The sequence below is a fragment of the Cyprinodon variegatus genome, unplaced genomic scaffold (genome assembly GCF_000732505.1).
Source record: "Cyprinodon variegatus isolate N-32 unplaced genomic scaffold, C_variegatus-1.0 Scaffold561, whole genome shotgun sequence".
Lineage (NCBI taxonomy): Eukaryota > Metazoa > Chordata > Actinopteri > Cyprinodontiformes > Cyprinodontidae > Cyprinodon > Cyprinodon variegatus.
In genome coordinates this window covers 57,589-81,636 of record NW_015151014.1, presented here as the reverse complement: position 1 = coordinate 81,636, position 24,048 = coordinate 57,589, and the positions used below count along the sequence as shown (strand labels likewise).

The following is a 24,048-nucleotide window of genomic DNA, read 5'->3' as shown; positions in this document are numbered from 1 at the left end:
ATATATATATATATATATATATATATATATATACACACACACACACACACACAGCAGTCGCAGCTGACCAATGATTAAGGCATAAAAAAAAGAAAAAATATAATTCTTTGTTTCTAATTTGATTTTAAATTAATATGTTTTTAGATGTGCAAAATAAATATTTTAACTTCAAAGACGAGGAAAGTGTCATTAAATTTTTTGTCGCATTGGTGACTTATTTCCGCCCTAGGGCGCAAAAATGTTTCATGTTTGAGGTGACAGGAAGTGTATTTACTAACCACCTCCACCTCCGACGTTTTGCGGGTTATTGACAGGTCTAATCGCATTGGACAAAGAGAAAAAGAGAGATGGTGCAAGAAATGTCCTTTTCCAGGACCTGGTTAAGCAAGAAGGCTTGGCTAACTGCAGGTAGCGAGGCTAACGCTTTATTCTGCTTTCCCTGCCTCCTTTTTCAAACGTCAGGACCTGATCCAGCATGGATAAAGACAGGTAGGACTGATTTAAAGCACTTTTTAGAAAAGGCAAAGAAGAATAAACAATCTGGAATTCACATGGAAAATAATATAATATAGTGTACTTTTTTAGGTTTGTTAATTTGCATAGTTGGTCTTGAATAAACACGTTCTCAGAAAATAAATATACCGTATAAAAAAATATAAAGCTGATTAATAGCTTCTCCATTATTGAACTAGTGCATTTGTTTTTTTAGATTTGTGACACCATATTGGAGCATGCAAAAGACAGATTTGCCTCCATAAAGTCAAGGGCAAGATTTGGGTACAAAAGTAAGCATGCATGAAATTATGTCTTGTTTTTAAAAAGTGTTTTTAACAATGTTTTTTGCTGTTGGCATTCATATAAATATACTGGTTTGATAACTTAGTATATGTTTGATTGGTTTTTGGTATACGTCTATTTTGAATTTATAGCCCCCCCTGGAGAAAACTCCACCAGCCGCCACTGATATACACAACTAAAAGCAGCTTTCTCACTCTTACCTGCACATCTTCCAGTCGGCGGTTCAGCATTCGGTTAGCCCTGGACATCTCCTCCTCCTGTTCCCTGATTTCAGCCAGAGACTCTTCCAGCTGCTTTTTCTCTCTCTATTATTTGCACGTTACACCAATAAAACACATACTTTAAGTATAAAGAACAGACAGAGCAGAAATCAGAATTCACTTGTTGTGGACATTGAACTCTCACACCTCCAGTCGGCCAAATTTGTCTCCCAGCCTGCTCTCCTGCAGCTTGGTCTCATCGATAATCCTGTTGAGTTTAGCCACCTCATTTTCCAGCTCATTCGTCCGCCTGCGCAGTCGCTCGATCTCTTGGTTCAGTCGCCCGGCTTGGCCCTCCGCTTGTCCCTTGGCTGCCTCCACCTCGGCCTTTTCTCGGACCGCTGCTGCGCTGCTCTGCAGAGGGCGACGAGGAAAAGTGCTTCAGTTCAAAGGAAGCAGGAGAGTGTGACTCTCAGACAGAAATCAGAGCTATGATGCATGAAGGAGCTATTCAAATGCCTCTTAACAAAAAGGTATTTGTAAGCTTACTTTCTCTCGGCTTTTGCAAAGACGCAGCAGGACAGAGCCTTCCTGCAAGTCCTTGGCACTTCATGATCAACCATGACTGAAGGTTGCTAAGTCTGAGCATTTATTACTGTCTGATGACTGAAGGCCACTAAATCCTGAAGCCACTAATAAACTTGTAATACTTAAGCATGATGAAAAAAAAAAAAAAAACTTGTGACAGGAGATAATACATGACCAATCGACTTTAAACCTATTTTAGATGCCTTCTGCATTTTTTACAAGGTTTTAGAACAACGGAAAAAAAAAAGTTTGTAACTTTAAGAGAGATTTGGAAAAACAGAAATCACTAAATATTTTCTTTAATAAAGATAAGGCTCATTTTTAATAATATATCCAGACATTGATCTGCATAGCCCAAAACATTTTCATGGTTGGGGCTTTGGGAAGGCCCCTTCCAGAAGCTTATTTTAGCTGGCTTTATTCATACTAAAACAAGGTTTAATGTTTAGTCTGGTTGGAACATCCACATGTGTGAAAGTTTCATGCCTTTAATATTCAACAACAATCGATAAACGTCACAGCTTAAGCCAATGATACTAATGATGATGAAGTGAGCTTAAAATCAACATGGACTAGAGCTTGTTCCACTCCGAAAGCAGCAGCAAACATGACACATCAAGACTCAACTTAAATTTGCAGCTTATGGAGACAATTTATGGTTAGACAAAAGAAATGTGGAGATATCGATATATTATCAGAAATATATTCAGAAGAGCCAAGGAGGTGAAATGGAGCAAGGGATTCTAGAGGTTCAATAAACTAGATCAGAGGTCTGCAACCTGCGGCTCTGGAGCCTTCACAATGGCTCTTAATAGTGACTATAAACAATATATAAACAATAAAGAAAAAAAGAGCAAACAATTGGTTTAAATATATTATATGAACAAATACCATTCTTACAAGCGTTAAAATAAATTTTACTACAAATGAAATTAAAGAGTAACAAATATGTTTTTAGATCTATAATTCTCGTCATTAGCTTGAAAACTTGCGTTAATTTTTTACATAAAATATGCTATAGAACAAAATCCAAAATCATTGCTTCTTGTTTATGAAACTCTTATGTTTTGTCCTTATTATAAAAATTTCAAATAAACTGTTTGTTGTTTAAAATTTAAATTGTTTTTATTGCAAATATTTAACAAAAATAAGAAGTTGTTCTTTATTTAAAGGTCATGTCATATATTTAAAGATTTGTATTTAGCTGGGCTCAAGGTAAAAGGTATTTTTGGATTAAAAAGGTTGCAGACCCCAGGCTTGCACTCATGATAAACTTCTTGATTTTTTCTGCAACTTCTCAAAAGTTAAAACCAAACATATGTTCTCATATGTCCATTTATTAAAACCTGTTTGTTTTAGAGAAACCAAAATAGTTATAATTCAACAATAAATGCACACATATGCAGTCAAAGTAATCTAGTAGTAAATATTAATTCCTATTGACTACTTCATATTTTATGTTGTACTTTGAGCAGAGCCTGAAAATTAAAAGGACATCATGCTAATAATGGGCATATAGTAAATGTCTAATTCCAACTGTGAATATTTATGTTAAGAAAGGTACTAAAAGAAAAAGATTACAAAGCTTAAACCAAAAAAAAAAAACCTGTCCGGCCTCAGAGGTGACTCCCCTTATTGACGCCACTGAGGAACAAGCTTTCAAAGTTTCTGTGGGGAGGAATGTTACACAACTGGTTTGACAGCTTCCTGTCATTTAAGTGTAATCTGTCCACCCCTGTAGATTAAAAATGATATCATAAAGAAAATTATTGCATTGCTACAGTTTTAAAGCTGAAAACTTCAATTTGAGCATAGATTGAGTACAAATATTCTGGCGGATTTCAGGGCTGGAGGCCATCTCTGCATACAGGGAGGCTTCCCTTTGTTGTAGTCCTCGGGTCATTGCGTGTACAGTATGTGTTCACACAAACGCATGACAGAAGATGCACACGCCCTCCTCTGTCAGCTGTTTTTTTTTTTTTACCAGGTGACATCAGTTCATTTTAGCAAAAACACTAAAAACTGGTATGCTAACACACAGTGAATCATTTAGATTGAGCAAAAGTCCCAACCATAAAGATATTCTACCTAAAATACATTCATTGGGTTTTTTCTGAGGTATTTCTACAGTTTGGTCTTCAGGAAACTTTATCTAAAACAGAAATCTGAGCTAATCTGAGGGAGACACAGCTCTGTGTGTGTTATGAGGAGAGCTTTATTATGATAGCTTTTCTTTGTTACCCATCTGCAACAGGTGTAAAAAGAGTGTGACGGCCGGCCCGTCTTGTGTTTGTTCTGCAAGAACAGGGAAATGTTGGAGAATGATAAAAGGTGATGGACGCCTCCCTGCTTCATTGCTTGCAGGCCAGTCAGACCTGTTCTACAGTCGCCCTCATTGCTGCATGGTGGGGACTTTTAGAGAGGAAGTCAGAGGGAAAACATTCTCAGTTCAACGTGATCATCAATACAAATGAGAATTTATGTCTGGCAATGGTTTTGGAAACAAATTGAAACTTTTACAGTGAAAAATTATTTAACCTAAGATTTCTGTCCTTATTGTGTCTCAGCAGCTTACCTTACCGCTTTAAACAATGTTTCCATGGTAACAATTTGGCCCTTTCAGAGTTTATAAGGCTGTTTTTGGCAGATTTCAGATCATCAAACTAATCTTAACATTCGATTAAACTGAGAAAATAAAATCCAGATTAGCCAACCCAAGGCAATCTTATACAATTTAAAAGGCAGGTTTGAATGGGCTAATTTAAACCTGTCTGACATCATGAAGTAGGCTTTAAGAACTCAAAAACAACAGATCACGTCTCCAACCTAAATTCCCTTGACAGAAGAAATCAATCAAAAACTGCTTTTTGTGTTTTTTCCAACTTTACGTTTGCCTGACATTATAATAAACTTCATGATCTGAAACATCTAATGTTTAGGAAAAGAAAATATAAAAAACCTGAAGGGGGATACAGTTGCCCACAGTGCTGTCACCTAAAATAAGAAATATCTCCATCTAAGTTGTACCACCTTAAAAATGTCAACACATGTGACTTATCTGGCTCATTTCAGGATTATGCTCGTTGCTATAATTGAGGGAAAGGTAAAAATAAACAAAGAGTTAAAGACTTTTAGGGGGCTAACACAGCTTTCACTTAAAAAAAAGAAACAAAAGCACCAATAAACACCAGGAACCATGTGTCCCACTTCCCACATTAGCCTGCATGTGTTTTTAACTCTTAACAAAGACAGTGCTGCAGCTCTATAGGAGGAAGCAGGATGGAGATGAAATAACATTAACCTCATTTGTTTTGAGACTCTCCCTCCTAATGTTATTTTTATTTTGAGTCGGTGCAACAAGCCTGTAGGTTAATCAGATCTGGTTTGAACTGATAAATCAGTGCTTTTATTCCAAGTTAATGAAGCCTCTGAAAATATCGGCTTTCTGTGCACTTCTAAGATACAAGCACTGAAGTGAGCACTACGTAAACAAAGAAAAATTATGTTACATTTTAGAGAAAAATAAAAGATACAAAATGACAAAAGGGGACTTCATTTGCCATTTTAGATTATTCTTATACCTCTGTTACTTGCATCTGTAAAGCAGACAAAGATGATTTAATGGCATGAGTTAATGATGATCCATTTTATTCCATTTTCTACCCTAAACTCCAAGTTTGACTAGGGTCTCTATGTGTGCTCAAACTGTTTATTCAAAGTTGCACATTAACCAAGTCTGCACGGTCTTTGAAGCACAGAACAAATGCTGAAGTGGAGCACATGTTCCAGGTCGTGTGCTGTGCTCACATTCCCTCTCTCTCTCTCTTAGATGTTTGCATCTGAACTGACCGGCCTCGTTCTTTTCCAGGGTACAAAGGATTGAGTTACAAAAACACAATAAAAACTGATTCAGAGATAAACTGACCCTTATGCATGAAAAACATCTATGGACAGTAAGTCTGGATCAGGCAAACAATATCGTCAGTGGAGCTGAGTTCCACGACAATAAATCACGGCTTTGCAATGTTAGGAAATCATGTCATACTGCGGTTTCATTTTAAGATTATTTCCATCATGATTAACCAAAATGCTCTCACTACTCTCTCTAAGCTTTATGATATTGGCCATTAAGCTCTATGGTTGGACCCAAATAATTGCATGCCCCTTTTATAGATCTAATTGGAAAAAAACAGGATTCTCTAAAAAGATAATGCAAAAAGAATGTAAAAAAAAAAAATCCTTTTTGAATTTTTTTTTTGAGGATGGAAGGAAATATACTGATGGAAGGATGAAAGGAAATATACTGATCAAATTAAATGATCACTTTAAACTTAATCTGCCAGGATTATGATTAATTTCATTTATATTATTATGTATATATAACTACAGATCATAGGTAGTAAAGCTGGTAAACTGCATTAGTTCAAGTAGAATTTTTATGCACAACATTTGGAATATTAAGCCAACCAAATACTCTCAAACAGTCCTCTGCAACTGAATTACAACTACCGATCGATATTAGCATGATAGCAACAATTGAACACGTACATTTCAAGTAAATAATGTCTATGGTCTTAAATGAGATTAAGATTCAGGATCCAAACACATAGGAAATAAAACCTTTGGGTTTAAGAATTAGGGATCAGGACTTCCTGATGTTGGAGCTTTACAAACAAGCTTAAAATGCCCAAGGTTTGGCATAATAACATTTTTCTATGCAGTTGGCAAATGAGGCCTCAGCAGGCAGGTCCCATTCTCTAGTGAGGGAGATAAAAGCAGACATGGCCACTGTGTGTTTCTTATGCTTCTATGACCTAAAATAAGAATACTATATTGTTCGCTGCACTAAAAAAAAAAAATAAATCTATGATAAAACTGTCTTAAAATTATCTGATTTTTTTATCCTTAATTTCACCTTTTGCAAAGCATACCGGTTTAATCAATTCGAATAAGCTTACATGTAATTACTTGTGTTGGTGATTTGATTTTGACACATAGGGCTCATTGATACCAAAGGGCTTATATATTTAGATTTTGGTTGAAATTATATCATTTCAATATGGATCTGAAAATGCCAACAACAGAATCCTTAAGAAACTGAAGACATTGTTTTAGACAGATCATAAAAATCCTCTAGTATAACATTTTAGAGATATTTACGGTAAATACGAAAAACACATAAAACCTTAACGTCAGTCAATGAAAAAGTTTTACTTTTTAAAAACGCTAATAAGTGCAATTATAGATTTTAATGTATAATAAATGATCTGTAATGTCATATCCTCGTTACTTAATAAATTTATACTGTGATATTCAACTCTATTGATATATAAACATAAGCAAAAATATAGAATAAATACCCCCTATGGTAGCTGTGTTTAGGTGCAAAATATATCTGCTGCCATTCTGCTCTTTATGGAGTACAACAAGCTGATAAATAAAATGAGTTAGGATATTTCTTGCATTCTGCACAATGTAGCTTTAAAAACAACATTATTTAAATGACCGTTTCATCCCTGTTAATGTTTATCATGAACAGAAATAAATGTTTAGGGGAATAACGTAGGACTTCTCTCTAAGGTATCTGACCGACAGTCTGCAGCAGCAAGTGGGGGAGGAGCAACACTGCATTACTTTTTCAATAATCGTTTAAAACATTTAAACCTTTAGCGGCAGAATGACAAAAATTTTTGGTGTAAAGCACTTCGACTGCTGTCTGAGAAGAGTGAAATATGAATAGAAATGTACTTGCATATTTGCTTTATCTGTGTTAAATCTGTGACTTTCTAAAAACCAGGTATACTCCAACAGTCAATCAAAAGAAGAAGTCTTCAGAAGTTACAATAAGCTTCCTGTCTGGAAAAAAATGTGTTGGTTTAAAGCTTGTGCTTCTTTATTTATCACTTATCTTGGATTGAACCACAGCGTTCAAATAGGCCTTAATTACCGTTGCCTAATGTGAAAAGAGATTTTCTCATCCAAGTAAGTGCATTAAGGTAACAGTACCCATGAACAAGATGAGCCATCCAGGCAAAAGGTTGGAATGTCTCCGAGTAAAAAGGAGGAACCTAAAGCATGACAGCTGAAAAACCCTGGCATCTCTTTGGTCAAGAGAGACGGTAAATCTTGTACTGTTTCCCCCCAAAAAAACAGATCAAGACACCAGCTTTTAGTAGAGTCTGTATGCAAGGCCAAACTACACATTTACTAAAGCAGTACAGTAACCAGGGAAACTGTGACCACACAAAACTGCTGCAAGCTCATTTTTCATGACGTGGTGATGCCTGAGTCTACATCCGTAATCATCACTGAAAGCAGGAACGATTTCAAGACAATGATTTGATGTCAGTGACTTTAATCTGAAAGGAGGGGAAAAAGTAACTGGAACATCAAAGCTCAAATTATCTTAAGCTGTGCTGTTTTTTGTGGTGACTTCATTAGCTGATGCATGCAGAAAGCATGAGCCAAGGCGTTTCCTACAGTTTAAAAAAAAATGAATCATTCAGTGCAAAGGCTAAGAGTTTAACATTAAGCATCATACCAAATCAACCACAGCTTAAACATAATCACATATATTACGGTGCACTCGGTGTTCATAAAGCTCGACTTTCAGAGGAAAAAAAAACACCATCCTGTCAAGCACAGAGAGATATGTTCAAGTTGGTAGGCCAAGGGCCAAGAAGATAAAATAGTGAAGACTCTTGAGACAAAGAGGAAACACCCAAAACACACATCCCAGACAACAGTTCAAGTGCAAAGATTAACAACCCAAACACAGAGGTCTGTGTCTGCACACAAGCTAAAAATCAAGTCCAGGCAACACATTACAAAAGGAGATTATCTTGCTTCTGTATAGCAAAAAACAACAACAAAGGAAATTGAGTATTACAGCAACTGTGAAGATTCAATGTGTCCAAAACACAGAATACCTCATAAAGCTTCCACTAAAGATTGTAAGGCTCTATATGGGTTTGTCTGCCTGTGCTGTTGATAAACAAACTGTACTGTAACGACCAGGATGTAAAGAAAACAACAGCGTTTTTTCACTGGAACTCATGGAATCAAAATTTTAACATTTCAGAGGAAGATCCACTCATCTCAGCATGCTGAACATTTGAAATGACTCCAAGCAATGACATCTAAGCCTGTTGCTTTGATGTAAAGCACTGAACCTTAATGCACAGATATTCAGATGACTGTTAGAATAGAACACAGCAAAAAGCTAACAGTCCTGTTACTGTTTCACTTATACCCCTCATCCAAATACCTTCTACAGAAGCACCATAGAGAGCGTTCTGACCAGCTGTCTCAATGTGTGGTGTGGAGGCTGCAGCGCCTCAGAGTGGAAGAACAGCAGAGAAGTTCATCGAGGCTCCTCATCCCTCCATCCCAGCACTGTGTGTCCTGAGCCCAAAACATTATCAATGACCCCTCACACCCCCACCATGGACTGTTCTCCCTGTTGCCCTCTGAGAAGAGACTACGAAGCATTCCATGCAGGTCCAGCAGATTCTGCAAGAGTTTCTTCCCCACTGCCATCAGACTGTTGAAATCTCTAAATCATGTCACAGACTCTGCATCACACTGATAATGCCAAACCAAAATACTGCATATTTACACCATATATATTTGCCTTGAAATTCTCTGAACTTCCATATCAATGCGTTTTTGCACCATGTTTTTTGATCACTGCTGCACTTTATGAAATGAAATCATGTTCATGTTGCTGCTAAGCTGCTTCTCATCCACTGTCTGAAAGCTGTATAAAACCAAATGTAATTTTGTATACACTCTGTATAGAATATGAGAATAAAAGTTGTCTAAGTCAACAGATTAGACAGGATGCAGACATATATGAAGCAAAACAAGTCATATTAACCGTCATGGTTGAGCTTGATGTTTGAGAAAATACACTTTTTTTCTTCATTTTCACATCCAGATATATTGCAAAGTAACAGTCAGCCTTACAGCAAATTAAGCAATAGTAGATCATCTGGTTACCTTTGATTTGTGACCCTGCGACAGGGCATAGTAGTAAGTAAACTCCACTAAATCCACATGTAATTTCCAAACAGTTTTACTGAAAAACCTCACTAGGTATTTAGTTCCTGTTCCGGAAACAGTTTAAAACTATTGGACTACAAAGTTATCAGTACAGCCATTTGAAAACTCAGAGAAAAATCATATTTCACAAAGGACAAACAGTTATGACCCTGCTGCCTGAGTCAAGATCAGCATTTCCTCCCTCCCTTCTTTCCTCTTCTTTCCAGCCATCTGGTAAATCAACTCCCACAGCTTTGCTGGGGTATACAGTGCTATCATCAAATATACAGATTTTACTTCCACAAAAAGCCTGAGGGGGAATTCTCCTCTGGGCTGTGTAAGTTTGATGATCAGACAGTGAGACTTGAGTTTACACGCTGGTAGAGATTAGCAGAGAGGCAGGATGGGGTAGGAGTTAGAGCAGAAAATAAACTGGGTTTAGGTGAGCAGGAGATCATGGTGGAGTCCTATGAGGAAACTGTGGAGTTGGGAAATTAAAAAATACAGCATTGGGGATTGAGGTTACAGATCAGGGCTTGATAACAATGTGGCTGTGTTGCACACAGCGGTTTAGGTCAGCTGGTGAAACACAACAAGAGCTGGAAATGATGTGATAAGCACAAGGCTCCAACTTTAAAGTTTGAAAAGGCTGGGACCCATTAAGGCCTCCATCACTGAGAAGTTGGAGTGCTGCAGAGATGGGGATGCAGCTACTGCACCCTGAGGAGGCAAAAATGAAAAGATTTGAGCTTCTCCCACAGTGGGAGTGGGTACAGTGTAACAGAGCTGGAGCTGAGGTCTACAGGGTGCGCATTCTCCACACTGACCCCAACATTCCTGAAAGAGAAACCTCATCCCTTCCAACTGCACCTCATCCCACCACATTTCTCACACGCAGACACAAAAGCAGCAAACCCACTTCCAAAACGAGCAGATGGCTTTTGTTAACGCCGATCCCTGTGTAATACTAGTGAAAATAAGCAAAGCCTAATCGGTGTGGCCAAGATTTTTCAACCCCGATAAAATTCCACACATTTCAGCCCATGAAAAAAAAACAATGCAGCTTTCACGTTAAGACACAAAACAGGCCCCCAATTCCTTTCTGTTGGTGGGGGGGGGGGGAGCCTTACACCCCCTTTCCTACAGCATACTGACCCACTTACTCAGCACGTCCCAACCCCCGCTGCTTTTATTGTGTGAAACAAACTCATCATTCATTATTGACTGAGGTCCACAATTACCACCCACTTTTTTTTATTTTTTATTGGGGCTCAGAAAGAAGAGGGAGCATGGCGCGACTGGGGGAAACACAGCTCATTAGATTGGTGATGGCTTGCCACTACAATTAACATGCATGTAGAGCAAATTAGTACTCCACTTTCCAGCATTCATGGTCACACGGTCACCTGAAACATCACAGCCATACAAAGGGAAGAAAATACTTAGACTCAGGATGGAGCTTTTGTTTTTATGGATCAATTCAGCCCCACATTACTCTTATCAAAAAGAAGATCCAATGTATCTAATATAATTTAAAAAATGTTTTACACATCCACAGGAAGGTAAGAAGCAAAAAAATTAAAATATACCTTTTATAGTATGAGGGAAACGTATAGCAAACAGACATAGGGGAGGCGGCATTATGCTGTGGGTGTTTTGTTTCTATAACAGGGACAGGAAAGTTGGAGAGAAGGCACCTTAAATATAGGAAAAAGAAAGCATAAAGCATACGTAATTGTTTCCACCTAATGGAAACAACAGATGTGGCCTCAGAACAATGCCTGTATTGAATTTGAAGGAAAAGATTCAGCCTTAGCGATGCTCTAAAAGTGAAACAATGACTTTATCTGGCCAGGTGTTTACAAAGCAGCCAGGGTAAACCCCCGACAGCAAACTCCTTTGAGAATCAGGACCTCTGTTCAACAAAAGGAAACATCCTCATAGACCTTTTCTTGCCAAGTGTCACCGTGGACCCCTGCCTGGCCCTCAGGAAGCCCAGAACAAGGACAACTTCCACGCTTTGAGGCGAACAGGACGCAGATGAGCCAGAAACCCAACTCTGAAACTTTAAAGTCAAACTACAGATCAGTATTGATTCAGCCTTACGATCTTTTAACAAGGGCCAAGTTTGCTGTGAAGTCCAGATTTTAAGAAATGTTTTCTTGTTATTTTAACCATAACTCTGAAACAAAGAACATAACAGTTTCACTGTCTTTAAATTTGAGATTTTCTTCCAGTAAAAACATGATATAAAATGTAGCAGAACCAGATAAGAAAACACTCTCACATTTTCTCATGCAAAAAGATAAGCTACATTTGACCGTTTTGATCCCAGATTGTTTCGCTTGCACAACTCTGCTGAATGCAACTACATTTCTGGCAGAAGATAAATATAGTTTTTGGTTCTGACCACTGCTCATGATTTACTCTGGCTGAACAATACATCCAAGTCATTACAAAATGAAACGTTTAAGCTCTTTGCATTCCTTTTGCAAACATGCAAAACATCAGAAGAAAGCCATCTTCTTATCACAGAGTGAGATCTACGCTGGTAGGGCTGGAATTTAAAGGTTAATTGAAGTCAGCTGCTTCTCTTCCAGGATGTGTGCAAAGATGCCACTGGAGTAACAAGATATAGCTAACCTACATTAACCACAGCGGACTGGACATAATCATACTACAACCACAAACTTCCAGGAAAGCATTTATTTTGACACCCCTAAACAAAACAGGAAGGACTAAACTACAACATACAGAAATAGTTTAAATGCTGACTTAAGAATATTAAAAGCTTAACTCATAGCATCACTGAGGTTTTAACTAAATAGTCTTATTTAAGGGAAACGGAATAAAATAATCAGATATTCACATTAGTTTGGAATACTGCACACTTTGGCTTTTCCTCTACTGAGTGATTTCATCATGAGCTATAACCGGAGAACATTTCAGCCTTTGAGCAGTCAGCTTTCTCCACTACAGCCAGGTTTGTCATTAAAACTGTGGTTAGTAAGTCCTAAAACCTGCACAGATCCAACATTGCAGGCAGAACTGTACCAACTTCCAAGCTGCATGAAGACGGTCAATGAACCGGTGAGGAACAAACTTCAGCAACATTTGAAGTGAAGGAACACACCTTATTTAAGATCGAAATGCGTTGATATCAAATAAAGAGTGTTCCTGCACTTTTAAGTGTTGCTGAAGTTTTTTTCCATACCAAGTCATGAAAACGGCCATCATATGCAGATTTACTGTTATCCAACCAGCTTATTAATTTGAAATATTGTGTGATTTAATGGTTTAATCCTGATTCATACCATCAAGCTTCCAAGATATAAATCAGACTTCTAGTGTAAATAGATTTACACAATCAACTATAAAGCTTAATGAGCACGATTCCTGTGAACTTTAACTTTTATGTTGAAGCCTTCAGGACCAAAATTTCTAGAAGCTTTCAACCAACATGCATGTCTATGTCTGTACGTCGCATCAAGCCCAGTAAAGCACTGTGGTGGGGGCATCATAGTGTAGGGAAGCCCCCTCTTCATCACAGCCAGGGAGAGTCATCTACTTTCACTGTCATTCATTCGATCAGCTGCTGGTTGAAGGCCTGAGAGGTTTGTAGGGTTGGTTTACGTCAGTCTGTTACTTTAGTTTGAGGCTGTGATGTGACTCAGCATAGAAAGGTTCTATATTTTATGTGTGTGAAGTGATAGATGACATAAAAACGTTCCTGGACGGAGGGAGGGGGAACGGCAGTGAGGGAAGGGATGCTGATTACCTGCTTGGCCTCCTCCAGAGATGTCTGCAGCCGGCTTATTTCCTTCTCATACTGCTCCTTCATCTTGTCCACCTCCTGGTCGTGAGCGGCTACTTCGTCCTTCAAAGCTCCTTTGAGGGCTACCAGCTCCCTTTCTCGCTTCCTCAACAATTCTTCCAAATCCTCCTTAATTATGAGAGCTTCCTGCATTTCCACCTTCAGCTGCATCATTTCCTGTGAAAAAGACAAGCAGCTGGTGTTATTTCAGACAGGACTTGAGCTGTAAAATTCAACCAATATCCTTCCCTTCTTGTCATTAAAACATTAAGATTTTTAAAACTGGAGCAGAATCTGAAGACACAAAAACAACTAATATATCCTTATTTTAAATAAAAGTAAATGTTTGAACCTCTAAACAGAGTTAAATCAGTGTTTCTATTTTTTTTTTACTCAAGGTTTAACAAAGGATGCTAATCATTTTAAATTTCATGTTGTTCGTTTGCAGCTTAGATTGTTTTGTGCCAAGCTTTTACAGGAATTTAATTCATTTAAAGAACTGAAAATAGTTTAGTTTGATTAAACAGGGTGTAGTGTATAGTGTTTAGGAGACATTATGCTATAAATATATAATTCATAAGAATTAACTAAATTGTTTATGAAGCAATAATCAAATAATAACTACAATGCTTCTGAGAGAAGTAAACCCATATAAAGATTTTTTTTACCTCACACATTTCTTTTTTTTTCATATAAGCCTTAAATATTTTGGATTGAATAATTGTTTATGTACAAGATGACTTGGGTAAATACAGAAAAGTGTTCTTTAAATGTTGTTTTTGTGTTGTTTATGTAGTAAAGTAACCCACCCAAACCAGCCTGGACCGGTGTGAGCAGGGTAACTCCACTCTAACTTTAACGACTGGTTGTGCAGACGCTGGTAGCAACAACAGCCATCAAGCATTAGTGACAACCTGCAATGAGTCTTACATCACTGCAGAGGGATTTTGTGTCTCTGCTCTGCAGAATTGTTAGAATTCAGCCACAATAAAGGGTTTCTGTAGAAGAGGGGCTCTTTAGATTTACGCCTCAATCTTGTTTTACTGAAAAGTTGTATCAGATTAATAAAACTCTCCTTCAACAATGCTTCAGTTTGGTTCAGTCAGTTTACTTCTTCCCAAATATCTCTTCCCAAAAATCTTTTTTGTTGATGGGAAAGATGGCATTGAAACAAGTTGTTTTGGCAATGAGTCTGCACTGTTTACCTTAGAATCATCCCATGCCTCTTTCTCTTTGTTAAATCCCACAACGCCCAGGCTTTAATTTAGGAAGAGCGGCTAATCCTTGCCTGACAATAAACACCAGCGCTTACCATCATGAGGACCTCCTTCTCTCCGTCACCTGCGGACCTCTTGGCTGAGTCCAGCTCATCGTGCATTTCTGACAGCTGGTCCTGCAGGTCCCTGATCTCTGTCTGGTACTTTTCCCGTTCCATCTTCACCTGGTAGAGCCTGACAAAGCACAGGACATCTCAGCACAAGAGCGAGTTCTTCATGCACCTGCACTTTAACTCACGCATAGAAATGGGAGCACCTGCTTGAGCTGAACGCTAGACCTCAGCTCGACTCAATGCTCATGTGACACTTGGGAGATTATTGTTGCTAATGGATGTGAAACACCTTTCATATATCCCTGAAGGTTATATAAACTTAAACACTGAACCTATTCTTAGTAAAAGAAAATTCTGTTTGAAAATTAAGTTGGATGGTAAATGTCTCGTCCTTTTATAGTGCTTTATGAAGTCCAAGAACCTCACAGGACTTCACACTGCATTTATTCCTTCACCCATTCACACACTCTGATGGTGCCAATCTACGCTGTAGCCATAGCTGCCCTGGGGCTTAACTGACAGAAGCGTCGTGGCTGTCATATAGTCTACCCCACTAGGCCTCTGACTACCAACACCAGGCAAGGCAGGACAGAGCTAGAGTCAAACCAGCAACTCACTGGTCCCAGGACAAAGTCCCCCATCCTGAGCCACAATTGCCTCAAATTAAGAGCATGCAAGCATATTTAGGAAAAACAAACAAAATAACAAAGACAGATTCCAGAACCAACGCCTCAAACACTTGCAGTTTTTGTTCAACTGTCGACAAAACCAATATCTATACATTGTTTTACTGCCGAGACATAAACTTCGTCCAGTTTAAAGTTAACCAGAGGTGAAACACTTACACTGAGTGGACAGTTTCCAAAGAAAAGACAAACTAGCAGGTTAATCATTCCTGAGTCATGGCTGCACTCACTCTTCCATGGAGGTGTTGAGCTCAGCCTCGGTTTTATCCAGTTTCTCCTTCAGCTTCTTGCATTCATCCAAACTCCGCTGCAGTTCCTGCTGAAGCTCATTTAAATCTGCTGCTGTCCTTCTGTCAGCCTGATTCTTCTGGAGATAAAAACAGAAAGCAGCCTTTTTTTTTCTTTTTTTTTCCAATGGTAAAAATCCTATTTAACTTAACCTGAAGTGACCATTTTCAACTTTGTTTCCATGGTGTAGTCTTTAACAGCTTTGTTCATATTTAATAAAAATAAAACAACTTTTTATTGATAAAAAAAAAAAAAGAGTTTTAGCTTTCTGGTTAAGTAAGTGAAATAAAATATACAAACACTTTGCACATTAAGATGTAAAAATCTATGCGCTAAGTGCTACCTACAGCAATACAAATCAGAATTATTTAACACATTATTACTCCTTTCTTTAACAAGCAAAAAACAAAAAGACATTATAATGTCAAAATTGATGAAAATAAACTGGAAATCTGCCTCAGTTCAGTAAAAATGTGTCTCCAAAAAAAATACTTTATTAAAACTTTTACTTAAGATGTAATGACGAATGACTTAAATAAAACATATATCTATCAACTCTATGTATTATTTTTTTGTGAGATATTCTTGTTTAAGATTTATTTTTTTAAGAAGTTTACATAATCAACATGGATAAATATGGTTAAATCACATTGGTGACCAACTAACTAAAGCAGAGAGATGATTAATTATTAATATGGTTCTAAAAACAAAAACATGTTTAATAAATAATTATTGTTAAAAACAGATCTTTGTAATGTTTTCCAATACAGATATGAACAATATCTTTAACGTATTATTTTAATAGTTATTATCAAAGCTCTTTATTGAACCAAAGCTATGATTAAAGAATATTTTATACCAACTAGTTGGGGATGAATTGCATATTAACCAACCAGTATCAGTTATTCAGCTGCTGTTACCTTTGTTTGTTCCTCCAGCTGTCTCTGCAGCTCAGTTATCTCTTTTTCCAGTTTAGTATTTTGTTCCTGCAGATCTTTGGTCTGTGCAGCGAGGTCCAAGGACTGGAAGAGCAAATCAGATATTTATCATTTGCAGAAGGCCATTTCCTATAGCTCTATCATTAATAAGAACAAACAGAACATGTAGTCATTGTAATCATCTTTGGGGGATGTGAATGATACAAAAACTATCATTCAGATTACAGGAAAAGAGAAGAAAATATAGATATCTCCCTGACAGGAGGAGAGAAAATGCAACTGTGTGCAAAAAAAAAAAAAAAGAAAGCACACAATGCAACAAGGCACTCACTTTATTTTCGCCCTGTGTGTTTGCTGTGGCCCGAGACTTCAGCGTCTGTATCTTCTCAAAAACCAAGTTCACCTTCCTCTTTGTCACCTCGTCATTATCGCTGCTTCTGCATGCAGGGGAGAAGTTAAAATATTACAGTTAAGCAAAAGGTTTTGGTAAAACATCTGTTTTCATGCAGGATCAGGAGTTGAAATCCAGGCTGTTGACGGAGGAAAGCAGTTCAATCCCAGCTTAGTAGGGGTCGGGAGGGTTTTATAGCGCTTTGATGTGTCACCTCACAGAACAATAAGCTTCATTACAGCATCAAATGAACCGTGAGGCAACATGAATGTTTTTTTTTTGCTGTATAAAGGAGAATGATATTTTGTGTCTGCAGAAGGGAAATTAATGGGAACAAACCAGAAGTATTCGATTAAATCATCCTCTACTCTAACTTAAATATGACTTTAATGCCCATGAGCAGCTTCCCATCATTTTACAATAAATCAAAGACAAAGCTGTTTTTGTTTTTAAACACATGTACATAAATAAAAGGGGGGCTTTTTCTTCTGAGGAAAATCGTCCAGCTTCCAACTCAACAAAACCAAAGTTTCACAACTCTAAATGACAGCAGCAACTAATCTTTTTTTAAAGAGAAAGCCAAAAACCCCCTTGTGTGTCTTCTATGCTCTCCTCCGACAGATGATTTTCATTAGAACAGTATAACCCCTGTCAGTGGGTGTTTGTCTTCTGAGCCTGGGGAATGCAGCTCAGTTTTTTTTGCCCGTGTGCTTCCATCTGTGTTTCCTTTCCTTTCCTTTGTCCTGTGACTCCTGACCTGCGCACCGACACACCCAAGCAGTTTCCTGAGTTTTCTGCAATATTCAAAGCCGACAGCAAATGCAGGAACTGGACCCCGAGTAGAAGGTTTCCCAGTGCAAAACCATTAATACAGCAAGTTCACTCCAAACACTTTGCAAAGGTTAGAAACGGTAAAAAATATTTCTGTATGATTATGATGATTGATAGGAAACTGACTTATGTGAGTAGTTATTTCAGAGAGGTTTTCATGCTATGCGCTCTGGCTGTCTTTTTGCTGTCAGTCAAGCAAGCATCAAACAAAGAACAAAGGCGGCAGAGGCAGCGGGGAACTAAAGGGTGATTTGGATTTTAACACATCAATAAGGTTTCCTCCGCATCTTCAACCTTTATTAAACATCAAACTAGCAGATTCTTGACATGCCATAATTTCAGTTTAGCGCTTCAGTTAAAATTTATTTGTGATGCCAAATTTAGCATGTCAAGTTCAGGTTTGTGAAAAAGTGACTTATGCTCTCATTAGGTGATGAACTTACAAAGATTATTTTTACTTGATAAGTTTAATTTAAGAAAAACCTGATATCAAATAAAAAACTATAATATTATTTCATTTACTACTTATTTGATATAGGCACCTACTAAAATGTGTACTTTTAAGTAGACATTCTTGTTCATAGGACACAACCTTTTTGCTATTCCAGACTTTATGGAATAACCTAAGGTTACCAAGCTAATGCTCGCTGGTTAGTTGACCTTCCTAAACTGCTGCCAAGAACTTAGCAACTGCAGTTTTAGAACAGCATTACCTTTACAGGTGAGCCAACTGGACCTCTGAATGCAAATTTTTCGAAATAACCCAGCTGACCATTACTGTGCAGCAGCAAGCAGGGAAGGGGTATTGCTGATTTGCTCAATGCTTGAAACAACAGGTGTAAACTCTGATATCCCCAGGACTTTATTTTGCATTTCATTAAAAGGTATTTCAACCACAGGAAAATGTTAGTTTTAGTAGATTTCAAAGCACAAACTTTAAAAACCTTATCAGAGCACAGTACCATGCTAACTTGGATTAGCAGAAGGGGGGTTTATTTCTGAACTTAACTGTTAAGTTCAAACTATGAGTTATTTCTGTGTTAAACAAAAGAGCAACTAATAATTTTTCACATAACTGCTTCTCATGAAACCTGAACTTAATTAGAAATAAATTGTCTCTCTTCTTTAGGTGCTGTTTCTGTTCTGTTATAGGGAGATCAGAAGGCAATTTCTATAAAAACAAATCCTAGATAATCCAAAATGGCTGAGAAGGGAGACACATGAGCACATTAGCTTTTAAACCAGTTATTCAAAATGTTTTAGTAACATCAGGTGACTTTTTCTTTACATAAGCACATAAGTTTAAATAAAAGTCTTGAAAACTCACCCGTCTTTAAGGTAACTGAACAAAATCTGTTTGGCTGTCTCCTCGTGTGTTTGTTGTGAAAGCTCCTGCTGACCTTTCAGGAGATCAGGTGTGGCCTGGATGTGGAGGGAAAAAGACAAGTGGGGCGTAATGAAACCCATGAGGTCAGAGGGAGAAAATCCAATTTAAAGCAAGTAAAACCATGTGTTTGTAATTACAGGCTGGGTATGTGGTCTTTTACCTGAACTTCTGCCTCAGTGCTGGTCTTCTTCTCAGTGGAGGAAGAAGGTTTGGACAGAGATGTGGATAGTGACGTTGTTGAGACTTTGCTGATAGAGGATGGATTTTCTTCACTTGTTTCGCTCTTAAAGGACGGAATAGAGGGACGCGACTGTAACTTTGTGTAGCCCCGTATGGAACCAGTTCCTTTGGAAATGGAGCCCTGGGGGGACCCTGGTGCACTAATGGCCCGAGATGAGGGCCCATCTGCAGCCAAAGGCCAAGGGTCCTGTCCACTGGCCGTCCTCTGAAGTCGCAATTGCGACGGCCGCAGGACGTGCTCCTTAGACGTGCCTCGATATCGGCCAAACTCATCCTGGTGGTTAGAACTACTTCTCAACCCGAAGGCACTGTCAACACTACGTGAACGCTTCCTCTCCTCTGGATCAATTCTGTTTCTGCGCCCCGCCCGGCCCCTCCTGTGATGACCGCCATCTTTGCCATCAAACTTCTCAATGAGCTCATCAACACCAGGGGTGGATCCTGTGTCTATGTCTCTGCCTGAACCAGGGAGGAAGGGAATGTAGCGGCGATTCTCATGGCGGTTTATTGCATCTGAAAACAAAGCCTCCATCTGCTCATCTATCAGAGACTTACTGGTGGAGGATAAAGAGGAGTGGCGGGAACGGGAGGAGGGCTGAAGGACTGGCTCGACAGAGTCGCTCCGATGCAGCGGAAGGACATCAGGATCATGGTGGTTGCGCTCCAGGCTGGAGCTGGCACTATGGGTAGGAGTGGGCGATGTCTTCCTCTGCTCATTGGAGGGACTTGGCACTGGGGAAGACTGAGGCTGTGCTGCAGGTACTGGTGGAGTTTTAGAGATCGGTTTAGGCTGGGACTGATTAAAACTGGTCAGGTAAGGTTTAAACTGAGGCTGAGCCTGCTGGGACTGTGGTCTATTTTGAGGCTGGGTTGCTTGGACTGAAGGCAAAGACGGAGACTGCGACTTCGGTTTAGGAAGAGGGGCCTCTGTGTTGCCTGTGTTCAGGTTTGTTTGGGAAAGCTGCCTCTTTTCCGGCTGTACGCGATCGACGTTCCGATCCAGGCTTGAGGACCTGAAACGTGGGGGGACTCGTACTTCAGACTTTGAGTAAGGATTTGGGTATTCCACCCTAGTGTCAGCTTGTGGTCTAGATGGAAGGCTGTTGAAACATTCAAGGTTTAGAGAGTTAGTCTTTGGATCATATGGCTGCAGTATCTCCGGATGCCTCTGAAAGTTCAGAAGTGTGGACGGCTTCTTTGCTTGAGATTCATTAACCCCATTCTGAGGACCGGTGTAATTCTTCATCTTCTGTGTTCTGTACTCCATAAAGGGATCGTTGGACCCACCTTCTTTATCTCCTCTGAAATCATACTCTTTGTAATTCTCAATAAAGGAACCTTCTTTGTCAAGGTAGCCATTGCTGTCAGGGTCATTATTAAACTGAGGACCTCTGTCCTGGTTGTTAAGGACAACATAGGGATGTCCATCTATACCCTGGACACGAATACTTAGGCCGTAAGAACCAACTCCATTACTATTGGGTCTGGAAGAACGGGGCGGCTGAGTGTAACCCCGCTGTGGTCCGCTGTTAGGAATGCCAGTCACTCTGTAGGAATCCATCAGGAATGTAGACGGAAAATAAATCCCCCTCCCTGGATCAGCTGGCCCACCTATGCAAGCAGAGATTCAGAGCGGCTGGATTAGACAGAGATGAGGTTGTATAATTCAACAATGAAAGCAGAACCAAAGAACAAACAACAAACACTTGTCCCAACCAGTTTTTATCCCTTCCACTTTCGTTCTATTTTATAATTTGGCATTCTTTCATATTTCTTTTTCATCTTAATGGGGGATGTTTTCTTTTAGACTGGCTAAATGATTCAGGATACAGAAATCTCACTCTGTTGCACGTAAACATCTATGAAACCACAATGACCCTGAAGACATGACTCAAAACATGATGCAGGTTTATTTCAGGCAAAAGTGACACAGTTCCATTGAAAATTCAGGAAGTGGGAGGCTGTTAGACTCTTTTAAGGAAGACTGAAAGCAGAAATCTTCACTGGATCCTGCCAAATACAGCTAGTTTGTACTGTTCTCTTGACTACAGCAGATTTTTCCTTCAATGAACAGTTGACAGCAAAACCCTGATCATTATTTACCATCCATCAGATTCCTATAACTGTTTGAAGGGACGTATCCAAGAAGATCGAATACTGATACTAAACCAAAAGCTCTTTCAAAACAGTGTTGCTTTTAGGGAAATTTCTCTGTTTTTTACAGCATTAAAGGAAACATAATTAAAAATGATTTATTGGTGGCCCAATGTTTAAGTCTAAAAAGACCTGGAATAGGTTCAGTTCATTAACACATACCGACCAGTCACACCAAACACTTAAACCCCTTTACACTGAAGCCACATTCACCTAGTTGCTTTCAACAAAGGCAGCTGGATTCAAACCAACAACTTTGGATTACAAGAGAGCTGCTTTCCCCCCTCTGTACCACACTCATCATCTCCACACATTTTAGAAAGCGACTGTAGAAATTAACATACTGTAGTGTTGGTGAGCTGCATTTGCAGCCCAGTAAAACAGAGCGGCCAGCAGTATTTCCTATCAGTTCAACATTTTTAGTTAACACAGGATTTCTGGCAAATTTGCAACCAGGTGGTGAAATACAATAAAAAAAAAAGCTAAGCTGGCAACAAAAATACATCTGTTTACAAATATCAAAGTAAGCATCCAAAGCTTACTTTTCATGGGAACCCATTAGCTAGCACCATGTGTTTCAGCTGACAATGGGATTTGAACAGATTCCTGTTTGCCTTGCTGTCAGCGACCCATTCTACCTGATGTTACAATGCAAGCACAGAATGAGAAGAGCACAGAGGAAGGACGCTGATAAGGCTGAAAACAAAGGCCAGGGCATGGAACATCAGCAGGAGATAAGTCAGGAGAGAATGACTCAGAAGGGATTGAGTGTTTAGAAGAAGCAGGTCTCCTATAGAGTTGGAGGATGGTAGGACAACATGTGCTCGGAAAACTCATCTGAGCCGTTTGTTTTTAAATACACTGAGTCAGTACTCTAGATTGATATGGTTTGTTTTAATGAATATTAAATGTGACCATTAAGAATGTGGCGATACGCCATGTATCACCGTACGATTTATCCTGATACAAAGATTATAACTGGTGCAGAACAGCAGAATACCAGGCCTTTGGAGACCAAATAGTGGCTGGGGGATTATCATTATATAAAAGTATAACAGTATAATGGATGATTGCCAATTAATTTATTTACATTTTAACATCCATTCAGCTGTATTTTAAGCCGATACAAATATTGTCCAATAAAATATTGTGATATTGTATTTGTTTTTCGTAATACTTTATGACCATATATTAGTGATTACTCTAGTAGAGTATTTCAATTAAATATCAGAAGGAAAGATGTCAGGTGTCACGCTGGAAGACCATAAATACCTTTTTTAGAGGAAGCCTCAACAGAGGCCACACCCACTGAAAATAAGGCTGCTTCATGTTTCTCATTCCAGGTTGACATTCAGCTCAAAAAGCTGTACATTTTCTTCCGTTGGCAGCAATAAAAACACTGAAAACTAAATTCCTATGACACAAGTATGAATCATTTTCCTTTTCATTTCCATAAGCCAGGGACATGCTCCAACTGCAGTTTCAGCCTCAGTTAGTCGGGTTCTGCTTCAGATACGGCAGAACAGGACGTGAGGTAAAGTGTCCCGTCCAAGAGAGAAGTCAAGGACAGAATAAGGCTGGAGGTGACACAATGGAGCCTTTCATGTTTTCTCTTACCACCGTCTGATTAGCAAAGGTTCAAGTAAATGGAAAGAGTTGTTTCCTCTTATTGTGTTTCTCTACCAAGCAACACATCACTGAGCCAAGTCCCTCCATGATGGCTGTACCTTTACTGACCTCACCCACTGAAACTTTTCCTGATTTTGTCAGACTGCACCACCACCATAAAATGTAATTTTTTTTTAGTAGCATAACACAATTTTAAGATTGCTGAAGTAAATAAGTGTGACATGCATATGCATTTATGACCAGTTACTGATGCCTTAAAAAAACTCTTTCTTGTAGGAGTGTAACAAAGTGGTGGGAGTATCATGCTATGGGAATTACTTAAGAGTAAGATGGATGAAGGTAATGGTGCACTTCATTTTACCAATTCCCAGGCAGAAAGACTGCAGGGACACTCCATGAATTTCTTATTCCAACAGTGAAAGTTTAACCCTATTGAGGGACCAACAATTCAATTACCAATACAGCTGCTTACATAAAGACGACTGTAAACATTGCTGGTAAATGGTAAAAACCTGGCATTCAAAATGTTCACTTGTAAATGTTTTACTTTATATTATAGCATAGGAATAAGAAAAATATCTATCTGGTTAATGTCAAATCAATTTAGCATCAAAACAAATATTAGCTAAAATAAAAATAGGATAGGATAGGATAGGATAGGATAGGATAGGATAGGATAGGATAGGATAGGATAGGATAGGATAGGATAGGATAGGATAGGATAGGATAGG

At 38.7% G+C, this 24,048-nt stretch overlaps 1 protein-coding gene across 1 annotated transcript in view; it reads right to left on the bottom strand.

The window, feature by feature from the left end:
- The window catches only part of cgnl1 (cingulin-like 1), a 38,592-nt gene that overhangs the window by 11,806 nt on the left and 2,738 nt on the right, over positions 1–24,048 (bottom strand). The window contains exons 2-10 of the mRNA XM_015391828.1: positions 19,455–21,145; positions 19,235–19,329; positions 17,017–17,122; positions 16,668–16,769; positions 15,690–15,826; positions 14,756–14,894; positions 13,408–13,620; positions 1,206–1,412; positions 999–1,103 (exon numbers count right to left, since the gene is read on the bottom strand). Coding sequence (XP_015247314.1) covers positions 999–1,103; positions 1,206–1,412; positions 13,408–13,620; positions 14,756–14,894; positions 15,690–15,826; positions 16,668–16,769; positions 17,017–17,122; positions 19,235–19,329; positions 19,455–21,095 — 2,745 coding nt within the window. The 5' untranslated portion in view covers positions 21,096–21,145. The remainder of the gene's footprint in view (positions 1–998; positions 1,104–1,205; positions 1,413–13,407; positions 13,621–14,755; positions 14,895–15,689; positions 15,827–16,667; positions 16,770–17,016; positions 17,123–19,234; positions 19,330–19,454; positions 21,146–24,048) is intronic.